This window comes from Gopherus evgoodei, chromosome 9 (genome assembly GCF_007399415.2).
Source record: "Gopherus evgoodei ecotype Sinaloan lineage chromosome 9, rGopEvg1_v1.p, whole genome shotgun sequence".
In the NCBI taxonomy this organism is placed as follows: Eukaryota; Metazoa; Chordata; order Testudines; family Testudinidae; genus Gopherus; species Gopherus evgoodei.
The window spans coordinates 97,778,277-97,802,319 of NC_044330.1; the positions used below are offsets into that span (position 1 = coordinate 97,778,277).

At 44.3% G+C, this 24,043-nt stretch overlaps 1 protein-coding gene across 4 annotated transcripts in view; it reads left to right on the forward strand.

Annotated features, from left to right (window-relative positions):
• The window catches only part of CD99L2 (CD99 molecule like 2), a 92,217-nt gene that overhangs the window by 48,958 nt on the left and 19,216 nt on the right, over positions 1-24,043 (forward strand). For 2 of the 4 annotated variants that reach the window (XM_030575046.1, XM_030575045.1), the window contains 7 exons: positions 2,503-2,541; positions 9,112-9,177; positions 10,817-10,855; positions 15,876-15,956; positions 17,216-17,308; positions 18,581-18,622; positions 20,260-20,325. In XM_030575046.1, the coding sequence (XP_030430906.1) occupies positions 2,503-2,541; positions 9,112-9,177; positions 10,817-10,855; positions 15,876-15,956; positions 17,216-17,308; positions 18,581-18,622; positions 20,260-20,325 (426 nt within the window). The remainder of the gene's footprint in view (positions 1-2,502; positions 2,542-9,111; positions 9,178-10,816; positions 10,856-15,875; positions 15,957-17,215; positions 17,309-18,580; positions 18,623-20,259; positions 20,326-24,043) is intronic. The other 2 variants (XM_030575047.1, XM_030575048.1) reach the window with 2 other exon arrangements.

A 24,043-nucleotide genomic window follows, 5' to 3' on the forward strand; every position in this document is an offset into this window, starting at 1 on the left:
GATTATTGTACAGCCCTATGAACACAACCAGTGATGAGCCACATTCTATCCTGGAATGGATTTGTGTGGCTTCCACTGACCTCAGTAGAAACTGCCTGAATATACAAGAATGTGCCCCATGGTGTGCAGAAATTGTAGACCAAGTCCTCAACTGGTGTGAGTAGTTTGCTTCTCTGAAGTAAATGGAGCTACACAGATACACACCAGCAGAGGATCTGGCCTACAGAGGAAAAGACTGCTCTACTTTTATCAGAGGGCTCTTTGAAACCCATCAAGATATCCAGAATCATGGAGTCAATTTTTCCCCCTTTCTGATCAGTGTTCCAGATGGAGCACTTGAAGAAATCCTCAAGTCCTGAAAACATCTGTACTAGGCCAAGCCAGGCAAGTTGTCAGATACAAGACTACTACAAATCCATGGCATTCCTATTAATATGTTGCTTCCCATCACACACACACAGGCTTTAAAGCAGTGGTTCCCCACACTGTGGTCCTTAGACCACTGCTGATCCACAGACCACACATTGATGATTCAGAGACAGCTCACTGCTCACATGGTGATACTTCTGCTCGTTTCCCGTAGCAATGTCATGTTGAAGTCAGCTGAAAATACATCAGATATCTCCCTATTATCACTATGCCACCTGAACAATCGCTCAAGTTGTCATTGTGATTGAGCCTGGTCTGGGTTAACTATGTTATCAGGGATGTAAAAAATCCACATCCCTGAGAAGCACAGGAAACCGACCTAAGTCCCCTTGTAGATCAACGGAAGAATTCTTATATTGACCTAGCTACTGCCTTTTGTGGGGGTGGATTACCTACTCTAACAAGAGAACCCATCCCGTTGGCATAGGTAGGGTCTACCCTGAAGCACTCCAGCAGCACAGATGTGCACTGTAGTGTTTCGAGTGTAGACAAGCCCTGAGAAGAGCAGGGCAGGTGTTACACTCTGAGAATTGAAAGGGAGGTGGGTCCATGGGTTGTGAATGGGATGTGATGTTCCCCGGTGACAGCTCCTTAAAGATGTGATGCAAGCTATGAAAAGATTTGAAATCCCTTGCTTTACAGCATAAGCACAGATTTCAGATTCTAGCAGGGCTTAATTTAGCTTCTGCTTTCTTGTACTGGAATTCACATGGGGAAGAAAAAATGCACATAATTTGAATGGGGCGATTTTCAGATCAGATACCTTGTAATCAGCCAGGGCTAGAAATTAATACTTCATTCCACTAGAAAGATGATGGATAATGAGGTATTAGACCAGTGACCACTGCAAAGTCTTAGCACATACTGAATGTAGCAAGCCCTGGAGCTCTACCCTGCGTGATTTTTCTATCCCTGTAGAATTACAATGACCCATACACACCTGCTGTGGGAGAACACTACTCCAGACTACAGACTAAACGCTGTGACCTGGAGTGCTGTGGTTCTGGCACAAGGGAGCAAGCCTCCCAGAGCAATCAGATCAAGACATATCTTAAACTGCATCCTTGGACTTGAACAAATCAAGCAGCAGAAAGCAAGCACCTGAAGGAGGCTAGCTGACTTAAATCATGACACACCATTGGAAATATTGCCAGATGAGAGGCATTCTTATATTTAGAGAAACAGGCAGAAATTAATAGGAATAGGGTCGCCACACCTTTTGTTCATATTTTATTTATGCTGAAGGTAACATGGCCCATTACTTATAATAGATATCATCAGTGGCTTGCATTATAAACCACCCCCCCATCCCACACACTTTCACTTCTTGGTACAATAGCATCAGGAGTTGTGATATTTTCATTGACCAGATATTTTATTGACCAGAAATCAACGAAGATAAATTCTTATCTTAAAACAAACCCATTTGTTACTTGATGCGGTGTGGCGCGCTGTAGATCTTCTAAAGTTATTGATTTGAGAGACCTAAGCAGGTGAGAATAAAACGTACGGCCCCTCCATGTTCTCAGGATGATTTGCTTTATGTGCTGGACGGGTCCTGTTGTGTTAACAGTTGGTTTGCTGAGTCTGTTTGAAGTACATAGTTTGACAGGGAGTAAAATTCTGCTCCCTGCTACTCTGGACAGCAGCATGCATTAGGATAAGTGAGGGCAGAATTTGAGTCTGTGTGTGCAATGCCATCATTGGTGTGAGCAGCACGTAGGCCCTGATCTTTCACAGGTGCTTAACTGTACATAGTCCAGTTGATTTCAGTGGGATTATGCATGCGCTGAAAGTTAAGCACCTGCATGAACTTTTGCAGGATCAGGGCCTGCGTGAGGTCTGCAAATAAAGTATAAAAAAGGGCTAATACAATGGTTTTCAATTCATACCATGATTTAATTGATGTTGAAAAGCATGTGGTTTAAGTATCCTGTAATCTTCTACGTCACATATGGGGTGTAAGCATTCGGTGATGAGTAAGCCCTTGTAGTTTATTTCTAAGTCATAGTTGACAAATTTCCAGGTGACACTAGTAACTAAAGTTTTTTTGCTCTCTCTTTTAAATCACAGCTACTCCCAAGTTGCCCAAAAAGCCAGCAGGTGGAACAGGTAAAGATCCTTATTGGTTTATCATTCAGAGTAATGAGTTGTTTCTCTTGAAAACGTTTATGGTGACTAATGAGTTATTCTCTTACTGTGAAGAACTGCGAAACTTCTGGTTTATTGTTATAAAAGAATGTGACTCGGTTTCCCCATAGCCTGTACTGGTACATGCACATCCACCAACCCATCCCAGGAATGATGGCATTGAATTTCTTTCTTGAAACAAGGCAATCAATGGAGTTAAGGTGGGAAAGTCACCTAAAGCATGAATGATCAAAAACTAAAATTACTATAAAGAAAGTAATGCAAATCTGTGGACAGTTAAACAGGTGTGCAGAAGTACTGTTCTCTGGGGGAAATTGCATATACTGGTTTTGCCTGGGATCAAGAGGCCCTGAAAGCCAAGAATTGAGAGTGGTATGAAGTGACCTGTCTGATACAGAGCAGGGTCACTCTTATCTGAACCAGGAGCTGACATGACACAGCAACCAAGAGGGATGGACCCTCTGGAGAGGGTTTGAAGGATTTTGAAACCTACCAGGAGCTCCATGTGGAAGATGGGGATACCTGGTAAGACAGGCACATGTATAAGGTGTTCACGGTTGCCAAGATAGAGAAAACCTATAATGACTAAATCCTTTGCCTGTGAAGGCTGGCAGGTCACTGAGTGAGCCATATCATAACTTCTGGGAATGGAAGGTGCTGAGCTCATTTCAGACTGGCTAAGGTGTGCACAGCTTCCGGAGGAAATTGCAGCGTAAATCCAGTGTCTGAAGAGAGGGGAATGCCTGTTCCCACCCAAAGAAAGGTGATGGCTAAAGGCCTGAGACCTGAGTGGGGTCCCACAAGGGGGCCATGAAAGCATCAGCGGTACATTTACTTCGGGATCTGTGACACATATGGTGCCAGGAGTGGGATCTAGGACAATGGTGAGTTTCCAGTAAGTGCCAACAGCCCTGACAACAAGCACTGTTGAAGGAAAAAAGCACAGAGTGTCCCATAGCCTATTTAGGATAGGAATAGGGAGAGACAAATAGAAAAGATTAGGTGTGAACAGTTGAAGAAAGGTCAGCTGGTTGAGCCACAACTAAACTCTCAGGAGCAGGTCAACTAGCTGTGCCCTAGAGGACCAGAAAAGGAGTTATGATCCAGGACTGTGAGGGACACCCAGATCACTGACCGAGTCCAGCAGGCCCGGGAAATCGTGGAGACACCTCCGTAGTTGGAATAAGACAAGACAACAAAAGGGAAGCAATGCTAGTATAAGGAGAAACAGGGCTAGCATGAGCAAGAAGAGAAGTACAAGCAGCATCGGAGAGAAAAAGTGGAGAAGAATGTGCCAGGAAACCCCTGATCCAGTGAGTGGAACCAGACCCCATGTGATTGGTCCTATGGGAGGCAGACTTTGAGCGAACGTTGAAACCTCAATTTTTAGCCCTGTGGCACAGAGTCTCAGAGCCCAGGTCAGGTGACTCAGGTGCATGGGGCTCAGCCTGCAGAGCTGAAAAATCACAGCATACACATGCAAGATAGGGCTGGAGCCCAATTTTTGAGACCCACTCCACTCGCGTGGTTTCAGAACCGGGGCCGCAGCCTGAGCACAGACATCTACACTGCAATTTTCATCCTCACAGCTGAAGCCAGAGGCACCTGAGCTGGACCAGCCGCAGCCATGCCCCAGGTTTTTTTATTGCAGTAGAGACATACTCCATCATATTATTTTATTTTAGAGAAGAGGTTGACATGGGTTTATTTTTAAATGCTCTTGAAACTGGGTGTAAATTGAACATGGTGCCGAAGGAAGTTTTGGGGAATTCAGAAAAAGGGGATATGAACTGTGCTGATATTGCAACCCAAATTAGGCTATATATAAGAAAATGGGGAACTAGTTGGGGAATTAGTACAGATGGTGAAGCTTATGAGTTAATAAGTTTGGAACGGTTCTATAAACTCTGCTCCCCTGACCTGAAATCATGGTTAATAGACAAAAATCTGAGGGAAGTATGTGTAGGTGAGAAACTGGCTGATCATGTGATTAGATGGCCTGGGTTTTATTAAAAAAAATTTAACAGGGAGTGAATGGGACCAGGGAGAAGGGGTCAGGGTCAAGCAGCAATCCACCCCTCTAGTGGGAAGAAGGCCACCTCAGAAGGACCCCAAAGTGAGTGGGGAAAAGCATTGAGTCACCTTCTCCAGGATTGCAGAGTGCACCCAATGAGGCCCAGTGTTTGTCCTGGAAAAGCCACTGGTAGCTAAACCTTGCAGATAACTGTGTGGGAGAGGGCTTGTCTACATGGCTCTGCAGCACAGCCTACGGGGGTGTGAATTGTAGCAGGCACTGAAGCCTTGTGCTGTAGCTGCCCTGCATAGACCCTGAGAGTGCGAGTTCATGTTAACATAGTCCTGTTTCAGACAAGCCCCTGGAGGGAGGGAGTCACACAGAATCTTATTCTCCTGGGTGCAGATCCATTGGATTTCCAGTGGCAGCGGAACTTGGTGGGAGTTAATGGAGAGACATTGACTGGATGAAGAGATTCTGGAACAGACAGCACAGCAGTAAACCCTGTGTAATGAAACTACATCACTGGCTGAAAGGGTAACTGTTCCTAGTGTGAAGCCCTTTGCACTGCCCACAGCTCAGATTTTGATGCAGACACAGGGAAGGGTTGTTGTTTGGGATCCTGAATGAAACACCTTTCAACATGCTTCTTAGAAGTTAAGTTATGGCTTTAGAACCCATCCAGCTTTCTCCTGGGATGACAGTGTCTGAATCTGACCTGTACAATTCATTATAAGAATGTGTATGAAATGGTCAGCCAGAGTGCAGCTGGAGTGGCTGGCAGAGAGAAGGGTGGACGTGGTGGGGGTGGGTGTTAGTCACCTTCCTCCTGCCTTTAACAAAGGGAAAGCAGAGTTAAGCTCAGGTTCCCAATGTATGAGAACAGGTACCTGGGGGAGATGAGGCCACCACCCACTCCCACAAAGAGATGAGTCTTTTAGGGCTCAGATTTTCCTACACGCGATAGCTGATGGATTCCTTCACAAAGTAATTGCTGAACCAGCAAGAGGGGATGCCATTTTAGATTTGGTTTTGGTGAGTAGTGAGGACCTCATAGAAGAAATGGTTGTAGGGGGCAACCTTAGTTTGAGCGATCATGAGCTGATTCAGTTTAAACTAAATGGAAGGATAAACAAAAATAGATCTGGGACTAGGGGTTTTGTTTCCTTAAAGAATTAAGGAAATTAGTTAGGGATATGGATTGTACTGAAGAACTTGGGGATCTAAAGGTGGAGTAAGCCTGGAATTACTTCAAGTCAAAGTTGCAGAAACTATCAGAAGCCTGCATCCCAAGAAAGGGGAAAAAATTCATAGGCAGGAATTGTAGACCAATCTGGATGAGCAAGCATCTCAGAGAGGTGATTAAGAAAAAGCAGAAAGCCTACAAGGAGTGGAAGATGGGAGTGATCAGCAAGGAAAGCTACCTTATTGAGGTCAGATCATGTAGGGATAAAGTTAGAAAGGCCAAAAGCCATGCAGAGTTGGACCTTGCAAAGGGAATTAAAACCAATAGTAAAAGGTTCTATAGTCATATAAATAAGAAGAAAACAAAGAAAGAAGTGAGACCACTAAACACTGAGGATGGAATGGAGGTTAAGAATAATCTAGGCATGGCCCAATATCTAAACAAATACTTTGCCTCAGTCTTTAATGAGGGTAATGATGAGCTTAGGGATAATGGTAGGATGACAAATAGGAATGTCATCCGAAGTAGAAGCCAAACTCGAATGCTTAACGGGACAAAATCAGGGGGCCCAGATAATCTTCATCCAAGATTATTAAAGGAACTGGCACATGAAATTGCAAGCCCATTAGCAAGAATTTTTAATCTGTAAACTCAGGGGTTGTACTGTATGACTGGAGAATTGCTAACATAGTTCCTATCTTTAAGAAAGGAGAAAAAAAGTGATCTGGGCAATTACAGGCCTGTCAGTTTGACATCTGTAGTATGTAAGGTCTTGGAAAAAATTTTGAAGGAAAAAGTAGTCAAGGACATTGAGGTCAGTGGTAATTGGGACAAAATACAACATAGTTTTATAAAAGGTAGATTGTGCGAAACCAACATGATCTCCTTCTTTGGGAAGGTAACCGATTTTTTAGACAAAGGAAATGCAGTGGATCTAATTTACCTCGATTTCAGTAAGGAATTTGATACGGTTCCACATGGAGAATTATTAGCTAAATTGGAAAAGATAGGGATCAATATCAGAATTGAAAGGTGGATAAGGAACTGCTTAAAGGGGAGACTACAACCGGTCGTACTGAAAGGTGAATTGTCAGGCTGGAGGGAAGTTACTAGTGAAGTTCCTCACGGATCGGTTTTGGGACCAATCTTATTTAATTTTTTTATTACTGACTTTGGCACAAAAAGTGGGAATGTGTTAATAAAGTTTGCAGATGACAAAAAGCTGGGAGGTATTGCCAATACAGAGAACGACCAAGATATCATACAGGAAGATCTGGATGACCTTGTAAACTGGAGTAATAGTAATGGGATGAAATTTAATAGTGAAAAGTGCAAAGTCATGCATTTAGGGATTAATAACAAGAATTATTGTTATATGCTGAGGAGGCATCAGTTGGAAGTAACAGAGGAGGAGGATGGACCTCGGAGTATTGGTTGATCACAGGATGACTATGAGCTGGCAATGTGATATGCCTGTGAAAAAAGCTAATGTGGTGTTGGGATGCATCAGGCGAAGTATTTCAAGTAGAGATAAGGAGGTGTTAGTACCGTTATACGAGGCGAGACCTTATCTGGAATACTGTGTGCAGTTCTGGTCTCCCATGTTTAAGAAGGATGAATTCAAACTGGAACAGGTTCAGAGAAGGGCTACTAGGATGATCCGAGGAATGGAAAACCTGTCTTATGAAAAGAGACTCAGAGAGCTTGGCTTCTTTAGCCTAACCAAAAGAAGACTGAGGGGAAATATGATTGCTCTCTATAAATATATCAGAGGAATAAATACCAGGGAGGGAGAGGAATTATTTAAGCTCAGTACCAATGTGGACACAAGAACAAATGGATATAAACTGGCTATCAGGAAGTTTAGACTTGAAATTAGACAAAGGTTTCTAACCATCAGAGGAGTGAAATTCTGGAACCGCTTTCCAAGGGGAGTAGTGGGGGCAAAAGACATATCTGGCTTCAAGACTAAGCTTGATAAGTTTATGGAGGGGATGGTATAATGGGATAGCCTAATTTTGGCAATTAATTCATCTTTGATGACTAGCGATAAATATGCCCAGTGGCTTGTGATGGGATGTTAGATAGGGTGGGATCTGAGCTACTACAGAGAATTCTTTCCTGTGTGTCTGGCTGGTAAGTCTTGCCCACATGCTCAGAGTTTAGCTGATCACCATATTTGGGGTTGGGAAGGAATTTTCCTCCAGGGCAGATTGGCAGAAGCCCTAGGTTTTTTCGCCTTCCTCTGCAGTGAGGGGCACAGGTCACTTGCTGAAAGACTCTCTGCACCTTGAAGTCTTTAAACCATGATTTGAGGACTTCAATGGCTCAGACACAGGTTTGATACAGGAGTGGGTGGGTGAGATTCTGTGGCCTGTATTGTGCAGGAGGTCAGACTAGATGATCATAATGGTCCCTTGTAACCTTAAAAGTCTATGATTCTAGACTGCCTGACACCTGTCCCCCAGGCTAGGGAGAGAGGCTAGCCCTTTTCCCGCCCACACCAAGGAAGTTGAGGCAGCGCAGAGCATGGTTGTGACTGAATCCCCAGCTGCAAGAAGGGAAACTGAGGCAGTTAAGGAGCACTGTCAAAGCGATGATACCAACTCCAGGATGGGAAGAACACAAGTAAAACGCACAACTGGTGCTTGAGAGATTGCAGAGGTGACTACAGTCACGAAGGGGGGAGGGGAGTTATTCTCTCCGGTCTATAACCCCCTGACGGTCTGTGAGAATGTGAATGGCTGAACAGGGTGGGAGAGGAATCACCACTCACCTAGTCTCTGCATTTTGAAAACTAAAGGCAAACCCAGTGGGGCATGGGGTCAGGTTCTGCCTTCTCCCCTGCAGAGAGCTGGAGGTGATGCCATGGGGTCTGGAGTCCCTGACCTACAGGGAGGTAGGGCATAGAAAGGAATTTGGCTCTGGGGAGGGTTGAAGATTCTCGCTTGCCAAAAGTTTGGGGTCCCTCAGTGGCTAAAAGCACTGCATGGTTAAAAAGCAGCTTTGCGAGGAGCCAGGCGTATCTGACCAGGGGGTTACTTCCTATAATTCCCCAGTGGGGGAACCTCCAAGGCACGACCAGGGCAGCCAACCCCTTGAGGAACAAAGGGTCGCCATCCTCAGTCCATAGATGCCAGATGAGAGGTGGGAATGGAAGTTCTGTGATGACAGAAATAAGTAGGGGCAGATGAGAGCTCTCATTGGCAATGCACCTAGGAGATTCTGAAGGGGAAACATAGATAGGTCGGATGTCAAATGGCTCTGTACTGCTTGATGACCAGTACATCAGGTGTAATGAGTAAAACCAGTACCATTTCTTTGTCTGTAGGATATGGGGATGGTTTGGATGATTTCGATTTGTCAGATGCACTGGATGACCATCCCACCAAGCAACGTAAGTAACATTTTGACAGGAAAATCACAATGAGCGGGCGGTGGTCAAAATGTCAGATACTATGATTCTTCTTTTTGTCCAAGACTGGTGTATCCATGATTTAATAAACCCAGCTGCAGCTCCTGCACTACAGGGCTGGGCCAGCTTCCCGGTCTGGGCACAGTGACCTGGCACATGGGGTCACAGCACCACTCAAGTTTGGCCCAGCTGCCCTTTGGTCATTAGGGTGGAGGGGTGGCCAGGCCAAATTTGAGTGAGTGTTGCTGAGAGCCCATATGCCAGGTCACACCACCACTCACTCAAATATGGCCTGGCGGCTGGCTCCTCCTTCATACCCCGCATACCATGACAGAGGGGTGGCCAGTCCAAACTTGAGTGACACCACAACCTCACGATTCCCGGAGCAGAGAGCCAGGCTTAGCCCTGTGGGACAGGAGCCGGCTTTGCAGGGTGCACATGAGGTGGGCTTGCTGGGCAACCCATCCCTTGGGCGGGACCTAGTTTCCCATCCCCCTCCTCTAAGACCATCCCATCCCCAGGAACAGGAGCTAACACCCCCACCCTGCATGCCTGCCCCACTTTAAATGGCACTCCCATTACTTTACACACCATTTCGCCCATAACCCTTGACCTTTACTAAATTTATTGTGGCTGCTCCTTGATAAAAATGCCATGGCAATCTTCAGCCCTAACCACAATGCACCATTGGAAAAATCACCAGCTTAAAAGTGTCCCGATATTCAGAGACACAGGCAGAACTAATAGGAAAAGGGCAGCCACACCTTTTGTTCATATTTTATTCATACTCACATGGTAATACAGCCCATTACTAGCAAACATCAGTCATTTACAGTATTTAAAACAAAACAGACTTTGGCTTCGTACAATATTGACAGTATCAGGAGTTGCAGTGTTTTCCCGTTACTAGAAAGCTCTCATTGACCAGAAATCAATGCAAGATAAATTCTTGCTGTAAAACATCACTCTCTGTTAGCTGGCAGGGCATGGGGTGCTTAGATCTTTTATTGTCACTGATCTTGGAGACTAAGCAGGTGGGAAAAAAGGTTTATGGTATCTCCACATCCACAGATGTCTTATTTGCTTTATGCACTGGACAGGTCCTGTTGTATTAGCAGTTGATTTGCCTAGTCTCTGTTTGAAGTACATAGTTTGACAGGGGATCAAATTCTGCTCTCTGCTACACTGGACAGCAGCATGCGTTAGGGTAATTGAAGGCAGAATTTGACTCTGGGTGTGCAGTGCCGTCATTGGTGTGAGCAGCAATTTTGTGCCTGATTTTGCACAGGTGCTTAACTGTACATGGTCCAGTTGATTTCAGTGGGAGTACTGACATGCTTAGAGTTAAGCACCTGCATGAATTTTTTCAGGATCAGGGCTTGAGAGAGGTCTGAAAATGAAGTATAAAAGAGGTAATACACTGGTTTTCAGTTCATACCTGATTTAATTAGTGTTGAAAAGCATGTAGTCTAAGCATTCTGTAATCTTCCACGTCACATATGGGGTGTAAGGATCCTGTGATGAATAAACCCTTGTAGCTAATTTCTAAATCACAGTTGATAAATTTCCAGGTGACACTAATAACTAAGTTTTTTTTTTCCCCCTTTCTTTTAAATCACAGCTACTCCCAAACTACCCAGAAAGCCATCGGGCGGAACAGGTAAGGTGTCCTTATTCATTTATCATTCAAACAAAATAATGGGTTATTCGTCTTGAAAACATTCATTTTAAGCAATGGGTTAATTCGCCTCTGCGGAGAACTGGGAGACATCAGATTTATTTTTTACAAAAGAATGTGACTCAGTTTCCCTTTATCTTGTACCGCTCTCTGGGTGAAATTGCATATACTTGAGTGGGTTCAAGGGGCCTAGCGAGCAAATAACAGAGTGTGGTAGGAGGTGGCCAGTCTTACATAGAGGAGGTCAAACTAGGATCTGACAGGGGCTCCAGGTGGAAGATGGGGGTCATCTGGTAAGCCATGTGAATAAGCTGTTTGTTTTTAAGGTATGTTTTCTCTGTCTTGCTGTTGGTTCTGAATAAGTTCTTTGCTTTATGACGGCTGGGTGGTTGCTGGGCACCTGCTTCTAGCCTCTGCGGGAGAACAGTGCAGCACCTACAGTCCTAAGTTCAGACTTGCTAAGATGAGAGGGAGCAGCAGGAGAAAGTTGCAGCAGAAATCCTCAGTCTGGAGGGAGAGAGACAGACCTGTTCCTGTCTCAGGCGGAAGCCTGAGATCTGAGTCCCCTTCAAGCAAGCCAGGAAGGCTCAGAAGGGTAGTTACCACAGGAACTGTACACCTACAAGAGAGGTGCCCCAGGCCTTGTGCACATGACAGGAATTGCCACATTCGGCGGCTTCAGTGACTTGTTACATTAACACACAAGCATCAAGACTAGAATTACAAAGGGCTTAGAAGAGCTGTGCTAGCAGGACACTGTTATATTATCTTTTAGCACCAGCAAGCCCTAGTCCTGGCACAGGACCCCACAGTGCATGGTGCTGCACAAACACAGAACATACACAGTCCCTGCCCAAAGAGCTTGCAATATACAGGTCAATAGATGCCATTTTTCAAAACTGTTCTAAATTTTTTTGAAATCTGCTTCTGTAGTGCAGGATGTACGTGTGGGCGAGGCCCAGGGTCAGGACTCAGGAAATCTAGGTTCAGTTCCCAGCGCTTCTGCTGATTCCTTTGTGACCTAGGGAAAGTGTCTTAAAGGTTTTGTGCCTTCGTTTTCCCAGTAATAATGCCCTACTGCCTCACATGTTCCCTGCTCAAAGAATGGCAGCCCCTTGCTTTCCTTCCGTGTGTAAACACAACAAACTATTCTCGGTTTCATTTTTCTCTCACGTGTTTCTTATCATCCCTGACACAGGAAATCTCTGTTGAAACAGTGCAGTTCTCACTAGCTGTGGGGAGACACTTCCCCCACTCTGTGCTTTTCAAATGCCCTTGCTGATTAGATACAGGCACATTTGAGTGTCTGCTCAGGACCCATTTGAGGAAACTTGCTTGGTAAAAGTTTTACCATCTGCAATGTCTCCAGCTCAGTTCCAGCCAAACGTCAGCTGAAATGTAGACGGGTCAGCTGAGTAACAGCTCAGCCCTTCAGTTTGAAATAAACTGCAGCAAGCGAGGGAGATCCAGAAACCAACACACTCACTAGCCAAAGCAAACCCAACCTAACCCTTTGGTCAATATGGCTTTCATTTGGGATGTCAGGAAGACCCAGGTGGAAACAGCGTCACGTAACATCTGCTGAGTGTTAACTATATTTCTGAGCTTCAAGAACAACGCTAGGAGAATAAAGAGATTAAACTTTGTAACAGAGGACACCAAAACTATCATAATGAAAAATTGTGAGCCACATTCTTCCCTCTATTGTGGTGGTGCAAAGGAGTGGGAAAGCTAGCGTAACTGGCCATCTAGGGGTTCCCCCAGGAATCCCGGGAAAGTGCAGGAACTAGCATAGCTGGCTCCTGTGTCCCCCACTGGAGAGGGTATGTTGGGGTGTGGCTTGAGCTCTGGCAACTCTTGGAAGCCTATACAAACTTCCTGCAGCCATAGCCCCTGAGGCTGCTCTAAGATATATCGGGGTCAAGGCTAGCACAGAACCTGTGGAGGCTCGGAAAGCCAGAAGAGCTCATTGTTCCTGCTCAGTTTCATTCTCCTGTATTCAAAATAAAGGAGAAACAAAAAGCCAGAAGAGAACTACACCATAAGCTAGCTGTTAAGCTAGTACCCAGCAAAAGTACCCAGCAAAAGCCAACCACTGCGCAGAGGGGAACAATTCAGCTGCATTTAACTGTTAGTGAGCAAACAGATATAGGCAGGGAGAACAAGGCGAGTATTAATGGGGAGTGGGAGGAGAAGGTTCAGAAGCTCACCATATCCAGATCAGATACCACAGTGATAAGCACCTTACAAGAAGCTAGGTAGATATTTATCACTGGTCCCTGCCTATGAACCAGCACCAGTACTTGTATTCATAATACATACATGCATGATCCAGAATTGTCACACCATGTTCCATTTTTCAAAGTCAACAAGTTTTCCACATTAGAAAAAGACACAATGGTGTGAAATCCTGGCCCCACTGAAGTCAATGACAAAGCTCCCATTAATTTCAATGTGGCTAGGAATTGACCCCATAAATTCATGTGATTTTGGTCAGGGGATGCAGATGCAGGGTTGATAGTAAGGAGCAGTCTGGTAGCTTTATTTCCATATGTGGCAGGGAACTGCTAGTTGCATGGTAGGATTTGCGCTTAGCAGACTGGCTGTAGCATTCAGCTGACAGTTCACATCTGTCTTTCCCATACAGTGCACTTCTGTAAATAGCAATTGTTCTGTAGATAAGAACTATGAACACTGGGATTTAGCCAGCTGTATATCTCAACATGCCTTTAACATGTGGACATGGGGTGTCTGCCCTGGATTCAGTCCCTGGTGAGAGAAGTCATTTTATTCAAGGTGCCTCGTTGAGAACTTGAGCTCATCTCCCTTGCCCCAGAACATTTTTTGTTCTGACCTGATTCTCTCCAGTTTCCATGTCTAGCTTCCACATGCTTTTCCTGCTGCAAAATCGCTCACGCAGCCAAGGTTCGTAGCACTGTTCCAGAAGCTGGATGGGTATTTACAACTAATTCCCTTCAGTGAGTTCTGTCCTTCAGAGGTTCCCTCAGAACACAGCCTGGCAGATGTGCCAAGGCACTGCATGTTCTTGGGCAGCCCTCCCTTCAAAATGCCATTTCCATTCTCTGGCTTGTCCTGTGCTCTGAGCTTTCTCTAGTTGATTAGATTCTGAAATCCCTTTCTGTCCTCACTCCAATTTGATAACATGTAACTTGCTCAACCCTGTGTGTAGAGGACACCTCTGTGATCAGAGGCGGGGAGAACACACACCACATTTCTAGCTCTAATGAGAAAGATGCTCTGTTCTAAAGAAAACCTTTTTCTGGGAAAGCATGCAATTAAGTTATTCTTTCTATTGCATTTCCAGTATTGCCTTGACAACTGCAAGCATTTTCCTTAACACTTCTCACAGCATTTTGCGTCCATTATAAGAGACCATCAGTGGGAGGAAGTTGAGAACCCTCCCCCCATTGCAGTACAATGGGTCTAGGACACAATAGATCCAGATCTAGGAGATTAGGTTGTAGTCAGCTTAATCTGAAAGCTTTGCAATGGGATTGTATTCTGACGAGAGCTCTGGTGTATATAGACACCTTTTCTCAGCTAACCTATTGTGAATCATTGTATCTTACTAAGTCACACTGATCTCTATGTACAGTTTCTCTGTGTGAGAAATGACAAGGCAGCCATGAGCCCATGTTTCCCAGCAGGCACAACAGGTAAATGTTCTGATGCTGCCTTTAAGAAAGAGAATTAAGGCTGCAGAGCTCCTGGGAGGTTGGCCACAGGAGTGGGCCACATGTGGGCTCAGGGCCAATGATAAGGTTCTGCAGATAATAAACATGTACAGTACAGGCTATTCACATTGACGTTGAATGATATGCATCGCCTGCCTAGTGCAGTCACAGAAAGCTTTTCAACAGCAGAGTCATGCTGATAGAATCATGCTGTTGACACAGTGCTGAGATTTGTTTTTTTCCTTTAAAAATAGGGGACTTTGATTTATCTGACTACTTTGACACCCCACTAGAGACTACAACAAAACCAGGAAAGGCAACCACTAAACCCTATCCAAAGAAGCCAGATAATACCACATTTCCTGAGGCACTGTGTAGGAATGCATACATACCATCCCACTGCCCAAGATTCCTCTCTGGGGTGTGAATGAAGGAAACTGCTTGTCAGTGTAACCATGAGAAGCATTGCCTAGTGTTTTAAGCACAGGACTCAGAGCCAGGAGACCTGGCTCACACAAACGCTTACTGTGTTATCACTTAATCTGTAAAATGCTGGCATTAGAGCCCTACCCAGAAGGGAGATGGAGACTTAGTTTTAGTGTCCATATAGTGCTTTGGAGCCATAACTGAGTCCTTCTCAGCTATTAAAACACCCTTACAACAGAGACGTAGTAATGCACAGTATTAACCATTGGGTAATCTTTTTAACAAAGTGTGGTATTCCTTCCTCATTGGGCAGAAGATAATGGATATTCCAGCACTGAATGCAACTCCCATTGGAATCTAATCTCTACTGATGGAGCACCCAGCACTTGGGCAGTTGCTCATGTACTATAATCGTCATCATACACTGGATGACAAAAGTGCACAGTATTGCTAAAGAGCCAAACTAGAACTGGAGTTTAAAAGAAGCCTCCCTTACCCCTTCCTCGAATTCATGGAAGGAGCGATGTATGCAACAACAACAGTCCTGTGATACTCAGCGGTGTCCTCAGGCCGTAGCAATTACAGCCATGGTGGCATGTGCTCTAATAGAGAGATATGTACCAGTGTGTTCTGCGCATGTGGGTATTTGAACGTAGCTCCTCAGAACAGATAGCAGGGAGGAGTGTTTGGTAATCTCAGATGAGCAAACGCCAGAGCACTAGTGCTTTGGGAGGGTTCTGGCTTTGTAGCACAGGCCCTTGGCTTGTACTCCACCCACCATCCCCAGTCTGATGTGCTGGAGCTACAAGGCCTGGTAGGGTGTCGTCTTATTGCCTGGTGAGCTTTCGTAATGTAACTTTGTTGTGGTCTTGTTCCTTCAGATATTAGCTTATGGGATGTGATCCATACCACCACAACCAAGAAGCCAAAAACCACCAAGGCTCCACCCAAAAAGAATCCAGGTAAGTGCTAGTTCTTGAGTGGTACCTGGAGCATCAAGAGCTAGTGTCAAAGAAGGGGAAGCCAGCAGTGCACAAACTGGAGAAGTAGTGGAAGCCACAACCTCTCCAAGCACTCACCTTCTGCCTCACCTATCCCCAGCCCCTTTTATTTTCATCCTATTTTTATTTTGTTCACTCAGTAGTCCTGGAAAGTAGGGGGTCTGGTGTATCCATCTTTATCCCATGGACACACTGAGCTGGTCCTGGCTGGTAGCTCAAGCAACACTTCTCTGGTAGTACCAGCTAATTTGGATGAGTTTTACTTTGCATTTAAAAACAAAGCCAACAAATTGTGTATAGCTCTGACTGCTGTGAAGAAAATATTCTAGACGTAAAGTAATGAAGCACTGTTTCAGGCACCCCACTGAAGTCAATGAAGACGTCAGTGGAGTTGTACCTGGTTATGCCAGCAGTGAATTTACCTCCAAGATTTTAGGCAGATAATCTGAAACATTATTGTTGCTAAAACTTTCCCCCACATGTTTCAGTGGGATGTTGAGTCTGAAACCTAATGACACCAAGCACTATTTAACAGCCAATCATTTTGCCAGGTATTGTGGGCAGAATTTTGGTGATTTTAAATCTTGCTTTGCTTTGAGAAAGCAATCTTACTTTCCCGCCAGTGAAAGAGTAAAAAAATTCAATTGGTTTGGTTACATTTCTACAGTAGTTATTTAATAAACATAGTAGGAAACTGTTCTCTGTTTAAACTCAAATTCTCAGGATACAGAGCAATGTGTTTTCCTTTATCCTTTTGTTTTTCCCCCACTACTGACTATTTCAGTCAGTAAAGGCGCATTTCAGAAAATGCTTCCTTGTCCTTTAAGATTCTCCCCCCCGCCTTATTTCCACAATCTGAACACATAGAATTGTCTATTTCGTTCTGCCCTTTTCCCTCTTGCTTGATTTATATGATTTCCTGGCATTTGATCCACTATGCAAGACAATTTCTGCAAGAAGAACGTGACATTTATCACAACACCAGTATGAGAGCACAAAACTAAATGAATTGCAAATATCTCCCATGATATTATCTATTTAAACTGGAGAAGTCAAAAAAAAGTCAGTTACTTCATCTTTCCCATTGACACTGTCTGACAGGGTTGAGAATTTTCTTTCTTAAGAACCTTTGTCAGAACTAAGGGATTAGATCAAGGAGCGTTGAATGAAATACCTTGGAACGCTTGGTCCAAGATAGTAACCAGTATGGTATTTTATAGCAAAAGATCCTGCGGACTTTGACTTATCGGATGCACTAGATGATCAGAATGATGGGAAAGGTGGTGGGAAACCAAACGTAAAACCTGGTGGAGGTATGTAAATTAACTTTCTTACTCTGCGCTAGATCCTGCAGCGTAAAGCTGTCGATCCTTTTTCTTATGACTCGGGGGAATGCAAAACACAGTGGGAACGAACAGAATGACCCCCTGGGACAGTGCCTCCCTTTCAGATTACAGTGGAGCTTGTGCTGATTTACATCAGATGAAGGGCCCTTCCCATTCCTCCATCAAGTCGATACATAGTTTTCATTGTTCAGTGCATCCTTTCATTTAAGCAAAGAATTGCTGCAAATGACAAAGGTGGAGGAAGTGGAGAGATTTAAAACTGCAAGAGCTGGAGATTGGCTTTCTCAGAGCATTAGCTCTTCCTCTAGCCTCTCATGTAAATTTATGGCATTTCCCTGTCTCTTTCTTAAACATGAAAGGCCACGTTCTTCCTTTGGATAGAGCGTACAAACTCCCCCCTCCCTCTTTAGAGTGGCACACACATACATACCTGAAGGCCAAATAGGACTCTGCAAATTCAGGGCTTTCTTCACTGAAATCAATGGATCAAGCCCATAAAGAGGGATGAGGAGGGAACATCTGTTATTGCAGAATTAATTAAAGAGAGATAATATATTTTGTATTAAAGGCCTTGTCTGGCGTCTCATTGGCTATTTACACATTTACGTATTAGTCCCCTTGTTTTATTTCTTATTGTCACTATGACTCATGAACTACTGCAGGTCTGCTATGTTGTCCCTACCTGATAACTCATTGACTGACTGGTACGTGCTCTTGTGACTCTTCATCGTTACCAAGACACAGAAATCCAGAGCAGTCCTAATTCCCAGCCCAAAATAGAATATGGGCTGGACTTAACTGGGTTGGGAGGCCTCTTTCCATTACCAAAATATTACAGGTGGAGACTCATTTGTCTGCAGTTATTGTTCCTTGAGCACCAATCTAGAAAAGACTTGCACAACCTTTGCATAGAATAAACTACTATACCGCTTGTGTAATTAATACATAGATATTACATTAGATTTTATTAGCTAGGTGATTTGCAAGTACTTTGATTTCAAGGTTTGTTTAAATATATTAGACTTGTTGAGGAAAATCTAAAGAGTCAGTGTGTCAGTACCAAGTATCAAAAAGTAGCCTCTCTCATGGTAATTTATACCCCAACTTAATCAGCATTGGTACAACTTACATTTTGGCCTCCATTCAATTTGTTAGTTTTGTTTTTAATCTTATTGCGAATCCTAAATCCATAAATGCTGTTTTCTGTGATCAGCTAATGAATAGAGAATCCTGTTCCAGGCTCGAAAGGTAAAGATAACCCTTCAAGAGGTGGAAAACAGGGTAAGGAGTCTTGTACTGGCTCCCAGCCGTACCTCTTTCCTTATACGAATCTCAGCTTTCTGGCACCCACTTTACTAAGCACTGAAAACTTCTGTTACTCCTCTTCTATCTGCAAAATAAATTGGGCATGTAATGGTTTGACTATCAACACTATTTTTCCTATTAATTCAGAGTTGTTTTGTATTTCTCCATTTCAATTTTGTATGCATTAAACTTATTTTCTCAGTAATTTTATCTCAGCTACTTGTGTTAGAAATGTGTTCATGCACAATCCTTCTGCTGGAGATACTCCAGTAACCCTTTAAAAAAAAAAAAAAAAAGCCAAACGCAGTAACATCCCACGATGAGAGGCCAGATACCCTTTTCTGTCAAGATCTGCTCAGTGCAAGAGAGTGGTGGAACTCTCAGTGAGCCATTATGCTCTGCTCTGCACAGCCACATTGGTTAGAGCAGCCTAGGGGTTGTTCTAATCTGCCAGTTGACAATCATTCCTAAGTCTGCTGAGTGCATGTTGTGCAATACAGACCTCGTGACCCTTAAAATAGTCCCCATATTTATTTTAATTAAACACTGTCTGAGCTACTTTTAAGCAGGAGAGGGTTAATACAAATAAAGAACATCAGCTCAAACAAGCAAGCAAGTTACATCCTGTTTGAGGGAGAAAAAGGCCTTTGGGATTGAATTTGGATGCTCAGTATGTGATTGTAGCCTGACTTTTTCTAGGAACTAAGCATTTGCCTTGCCCACAAACAGCAGGTGCTCAAAACTTCTGCAAGGGCCTGAATCTGAAGTCATTGAAGTCAGTGCCATTGACTTCAATGGGTTTTGGATCAACCCAAAAATAAGGCCCTAGTGCTTAAGTTAGATAAAGCCAATGAAAGGCATCTGGGAGTAGATTGCTGAACTAATTCTTTTGGCAAACCCGCCTCCCTCCCCTTGCATGCTTTCCCACCATCCCCCAATGTCTTGTGGTTTCATACTAACCAGTATTAATATTTTCAATTACTAGTTAAATGAGAAAATCAGCCCCTGTATGAATACAGTTATGTACCAGACCCGAGCAAGTACTGCATGAGCACCAACAAAAAGTATTAACAGACAATATATCAATGGGACTCTCTTAATCTCTGCCATTCCTGAACCTGGAGTACAGTGAAACGGTGAGATGTCCACACAGATGGGAGCTCCTCTTGAATTCAAAGTTGGGCTACTTATGAAGTTCAGTTCAGAAGACAGACTGCACTTGAATTGTATTGTCTACATAGAGGTGATATAGCTCAAATGTGGCATTAAGTGAATATTTGTGTAATAGATGGTAGATTTGTAAGCAAGAGACACTGTCCCTTTTGCATGTCCCAGCAGATCTGTCATTCCCAAAGCACAGTGTGGGCACTGTCAGGGAAGTAACATTTCAGTGAGATACCTAATTGCTGATGCTTATCAGCTTCTCACCCTCTCCTGCTCTCTACAAATCCAACACAGTGCCACCTGCAACCCTTCTGGATGGTTTAGCAGAGAGCTTTGTGGTTACCAGGGTTAGTAGATGTAGCTGAACAACTCGGTAAAAGGCCTTGAACATGTAACATATTGCAATGTCTAAGTTACTGGAAGTCAGCACATCTTGTTTGTTTTTTTAGCATTTTCAGATGATGATCTGGCCAGCGTTCTGGACGATGGGGAGTACCATCCTGATAAGAAGAAAGGTAGGTCTTTACACTCTGCTGACCAAGTCCATTATAGTTGGTTTATATCCCAGGTCAGTTAATACACAGTATGACCCTTCCATCTGGAGACTAGGAATGGTGATAGAACTGAGATAGAGGGTGTAGTTAGTGGACAGTCTGTGATATTTCATCATTATTTACAGTGTGGTAGCGCTTACATGCGCCGATGAGGATCAGAGTCCCATTGTGCTAGGTGTGGTAATAGCTCTTTTTAATGTTGCTACATCTTGCTACAGCACTCATTTTCACTTGTTTGTGAGAGAAACAAAGTGAAGTCAATCTAAATCCAGAATAAGTAGTCTCAAAGACATAAACTGGATTCATTTAACTGTTGTTCTTTCATTGTTGTTGTTATGTTAAGCAACACGATAGCCTAGGTATTAATGTTATGCTCAGGTACCATGATGTATTCATGCCTGATATAATTACCTGCACTGTGCACTATAGTCACCTATAACCACACATCCGCAGTGTCTGGTTGTAGTCCCCAAATCATTTGTTTTCCATGATATGGCTGCTATCTGTCATTCAGCAGCTGGCAGCCAATCCTGGTGCAAGATTTTCGCACTCACTTCCACCCCTTCCTCCTGGCAGGCGGGCAGCCAGCCTTCCCTAGTTCCCTAGCCTCACTGAAAGCATCTGTAATATAATCTGAGCAGCTAATCTAGTAGAGCACCCTGTGCAAAAGGCAGTGGAGAAATTGGAGTGTAAGATGAGACTGATAAGGAGTCACATACATGTGTGAAGTTGTACGTAAATCACTGTAGTAGAGCCTTGCATCACTAACAGACAATATGAGCGAGTCCTGGTCCTTGAGCTAAGAGATGTTGGTGGAAACAGAGACTAGGATCAAGTGCCATGCTAAGGCCTTTCATGGAGCGGAGATAGAAAAGCATTATTGCCAGCAAGCCCCATATAAAGTTGATGGGGAGGTAATTTCAGAAGCTGAAAACTTCTGCAGTGAGACTTTCCAGAGAGAGCATGCAATTCCTTTTTGGATCTCCCGCTTGAAGCTAGGAAATGTGCCAAAGGGGAAGTGTATTATGGCCCTGGGGAAAGACCATGGCTAGCTCTGGCAAAGAGGCACGTTAGCTTTATCCCAGCAAAGCAAAGGAGAGAAGAAAGCAAGGTGTCTGCAGCCTTCATGGCCTCCCAAGTCCAGGGGAAGTTTTAGGAATGCAAGGAGGAGAAACCTATGCAGATGAATTTGTTCCTTTATTAGCACTGTGACCTGTATGGATGCCATGGATCGCAGTACAGGAGGAAGAGCAGCTCCTTAACCACCCTAAGCTTGTTCACAGGTCACTTCAACCACCTCCCTTTGTGGCATGATTCCAGAGTAGCCTTTTTAACATGAATCTCTGAATTACCTATTGAGACATTGGAGGAGCAGAATGGCAAGGAACAAACTTGTACCCCACTGGCGGGAAGGGGAAGACCTTTGTACCATTGATTTCTTTAACTTCAAAAACAGTTACAATTTATGACTCAGCCCCCTTCATTTGCCCCCAACTAATTAGTTTCCTTAATTAGCTTTAAGTTATTTGAGGAGTGATTTTTAATGGATATCAACTAAACTTCTAAAAGTTGCATTTTACAAGAAAGCATCTGCCTTCTAGGATGAACCCCAAGCAATGACGTACTGTCAGGATGTGCTCTTGTTCCTGTTGAGGTCAGCGTTCCTTAATGTCAGCAGGCGCTGGGTGAGGCTTTGCTTCATTAGTTAGGAAGTAGTGGTTTCACTTATGGATTGGAAAGTGCTCTGAGGAATGATCCAACTCCAAGTGTAGTTAATGACAAGAGTCCCACAGCACTGGGAATTGGCTTGGGGAATTGGCTTTCATGACTAATACTTTGAATATACAGAAAATGGTAGAAAAGATAAAAGCTTTCCCTCAACTTTCAACCACTCACTACTCCTTACTGAGCGTTAAGATGAAGACATCAGGCCACATGTTTGTGAAGATCCACAATATTAAATATTAAAATAGGAAAATTCAAAGGATGAATACCACCAGCCAAGTCAACAAACTGCACTAAAGATAAACTGCATTGGAATAATTAATACTATGCTGACCCGCTTCCATAAATTCAAGATTTATTTACAGTGATTTGTTAACTATAGGTTCGGAGAGAACTTTTCCTCCTAACCCTGTTTCTCCAGAGAAAGCAGTTTTTAAATAGGTTTCAGGCTAAGTAAAGATTCCTCTGCATTCTGGAGCTTAGCTGCACATTTTTCTATTGACAATGCAGGTATGTTGTGTGATTCTATATAGCGTGTCACTTATCATCCGTTTATAGTCAATGTACAAAACTTTGCTTAGCACGGGAATAGGGTATAGAGAGCTCATCTGTCATACAGAAAGAACTACCCACTTAAGGCGGCTTCTCTGATAATATGTGTGATGTCTTAAGTCTTCACAACAAAAGCAAAGAGAAAAGAGAGGAAGAGTCATCAAATCCCTGGAACTGATCTCACCTTATGGTGAAAGAGTGAATAGGTCTGGCAAGCCAGGTTCTGATTCTGAGCTACGGTCCGTAGCACGGGTCCCATTCTACCGAAGTGCATCATGAATAAAGGTCACTGCTTCACAGTTTGTAGAAGATGCAATAAAATAATAAGAAACATCACAGGTGGGATTTTCTGCTGGAATGGGAGAATTCTCATCGGGATTCCTTCCTGGGCACTGAATCCTGTCACTGCTTTGGTTCCAGTTGGAATAAATGAATGTGAGAGTTGACTCATTTTGATATAAATGCCTGCTAAACACAGCCTGTCAACTCTCTGAGCAGCTGTTACGGGCCCAGTTCTGCAAGGTGCTGGACACTCTGAGCTCCCATTGAAGGCAATGGGGCTTTAGGGTACTCAGACCTTTGTAGGACGAGGTTCTGCTGCATGTGCCTGTGTCAGTGCGGGGAAAAAGACGGTTACTCACCTTTGTAACTGTTGTTCTTCGAGATGTGTTGCTCACATCCATTCCAGTTAGGTGTGCGCGCTGTGCGTGCACGTTCGTCGGAAACTTTTTACCCTAGCAACTCCAGTGGGCCGGCAGGTCGCCCCCTGGAGTGGCGCCGCCATGGCGCCCAATATATATCCCTGCCGGCCCGCCCGCTCCTCAGTTCCTTCTTGCCGGCTACTCCGACAGTGGGGAAGGAGGGCGGGTGTGGAATGGATGTGAGCAACACATCTCGAAGAACAACAGTTACAAAGGTGAGTAACCGTCTTTTCTTCTTCGAGTGATTGCTCACATCCATTCCAGTTAGGTGACTCCCAAGCCATACCTAGGCGGTGGGGTCGGAGTGAGAAGTCGCGGCACGGAGCACTGCAGTTCCGAAGGCCGCATCCTCTCTCGACTGCTGCACCAGGGCGTAGTGGGAAGCAAAGGTGTGGACCGATGACCAGGTCGCTGCCCGACAGATTTCCTGGATGGGCACACGGGCGAGGAAAGCTAGCGACGACGCCTGCGCCCTGGTAGAATGCGCAGTCACACGGCCCGTAGGGACATGGGCCAAGTCATAACAGGTCCTGATGCAGGACGTAACCCACGAGGATAATCTCTGGGAGGAGATAGGAAGCCCTTTCATACGGTCCGCTACCGCCACGAAAAGCTGGGGGGATTTGCGGAAGGGTTTGGTCCTCTCTATGTAGAACGCGAGAGCTCTACGGACATCCAGCGAGTGGAGCTGCTGCTCCCTG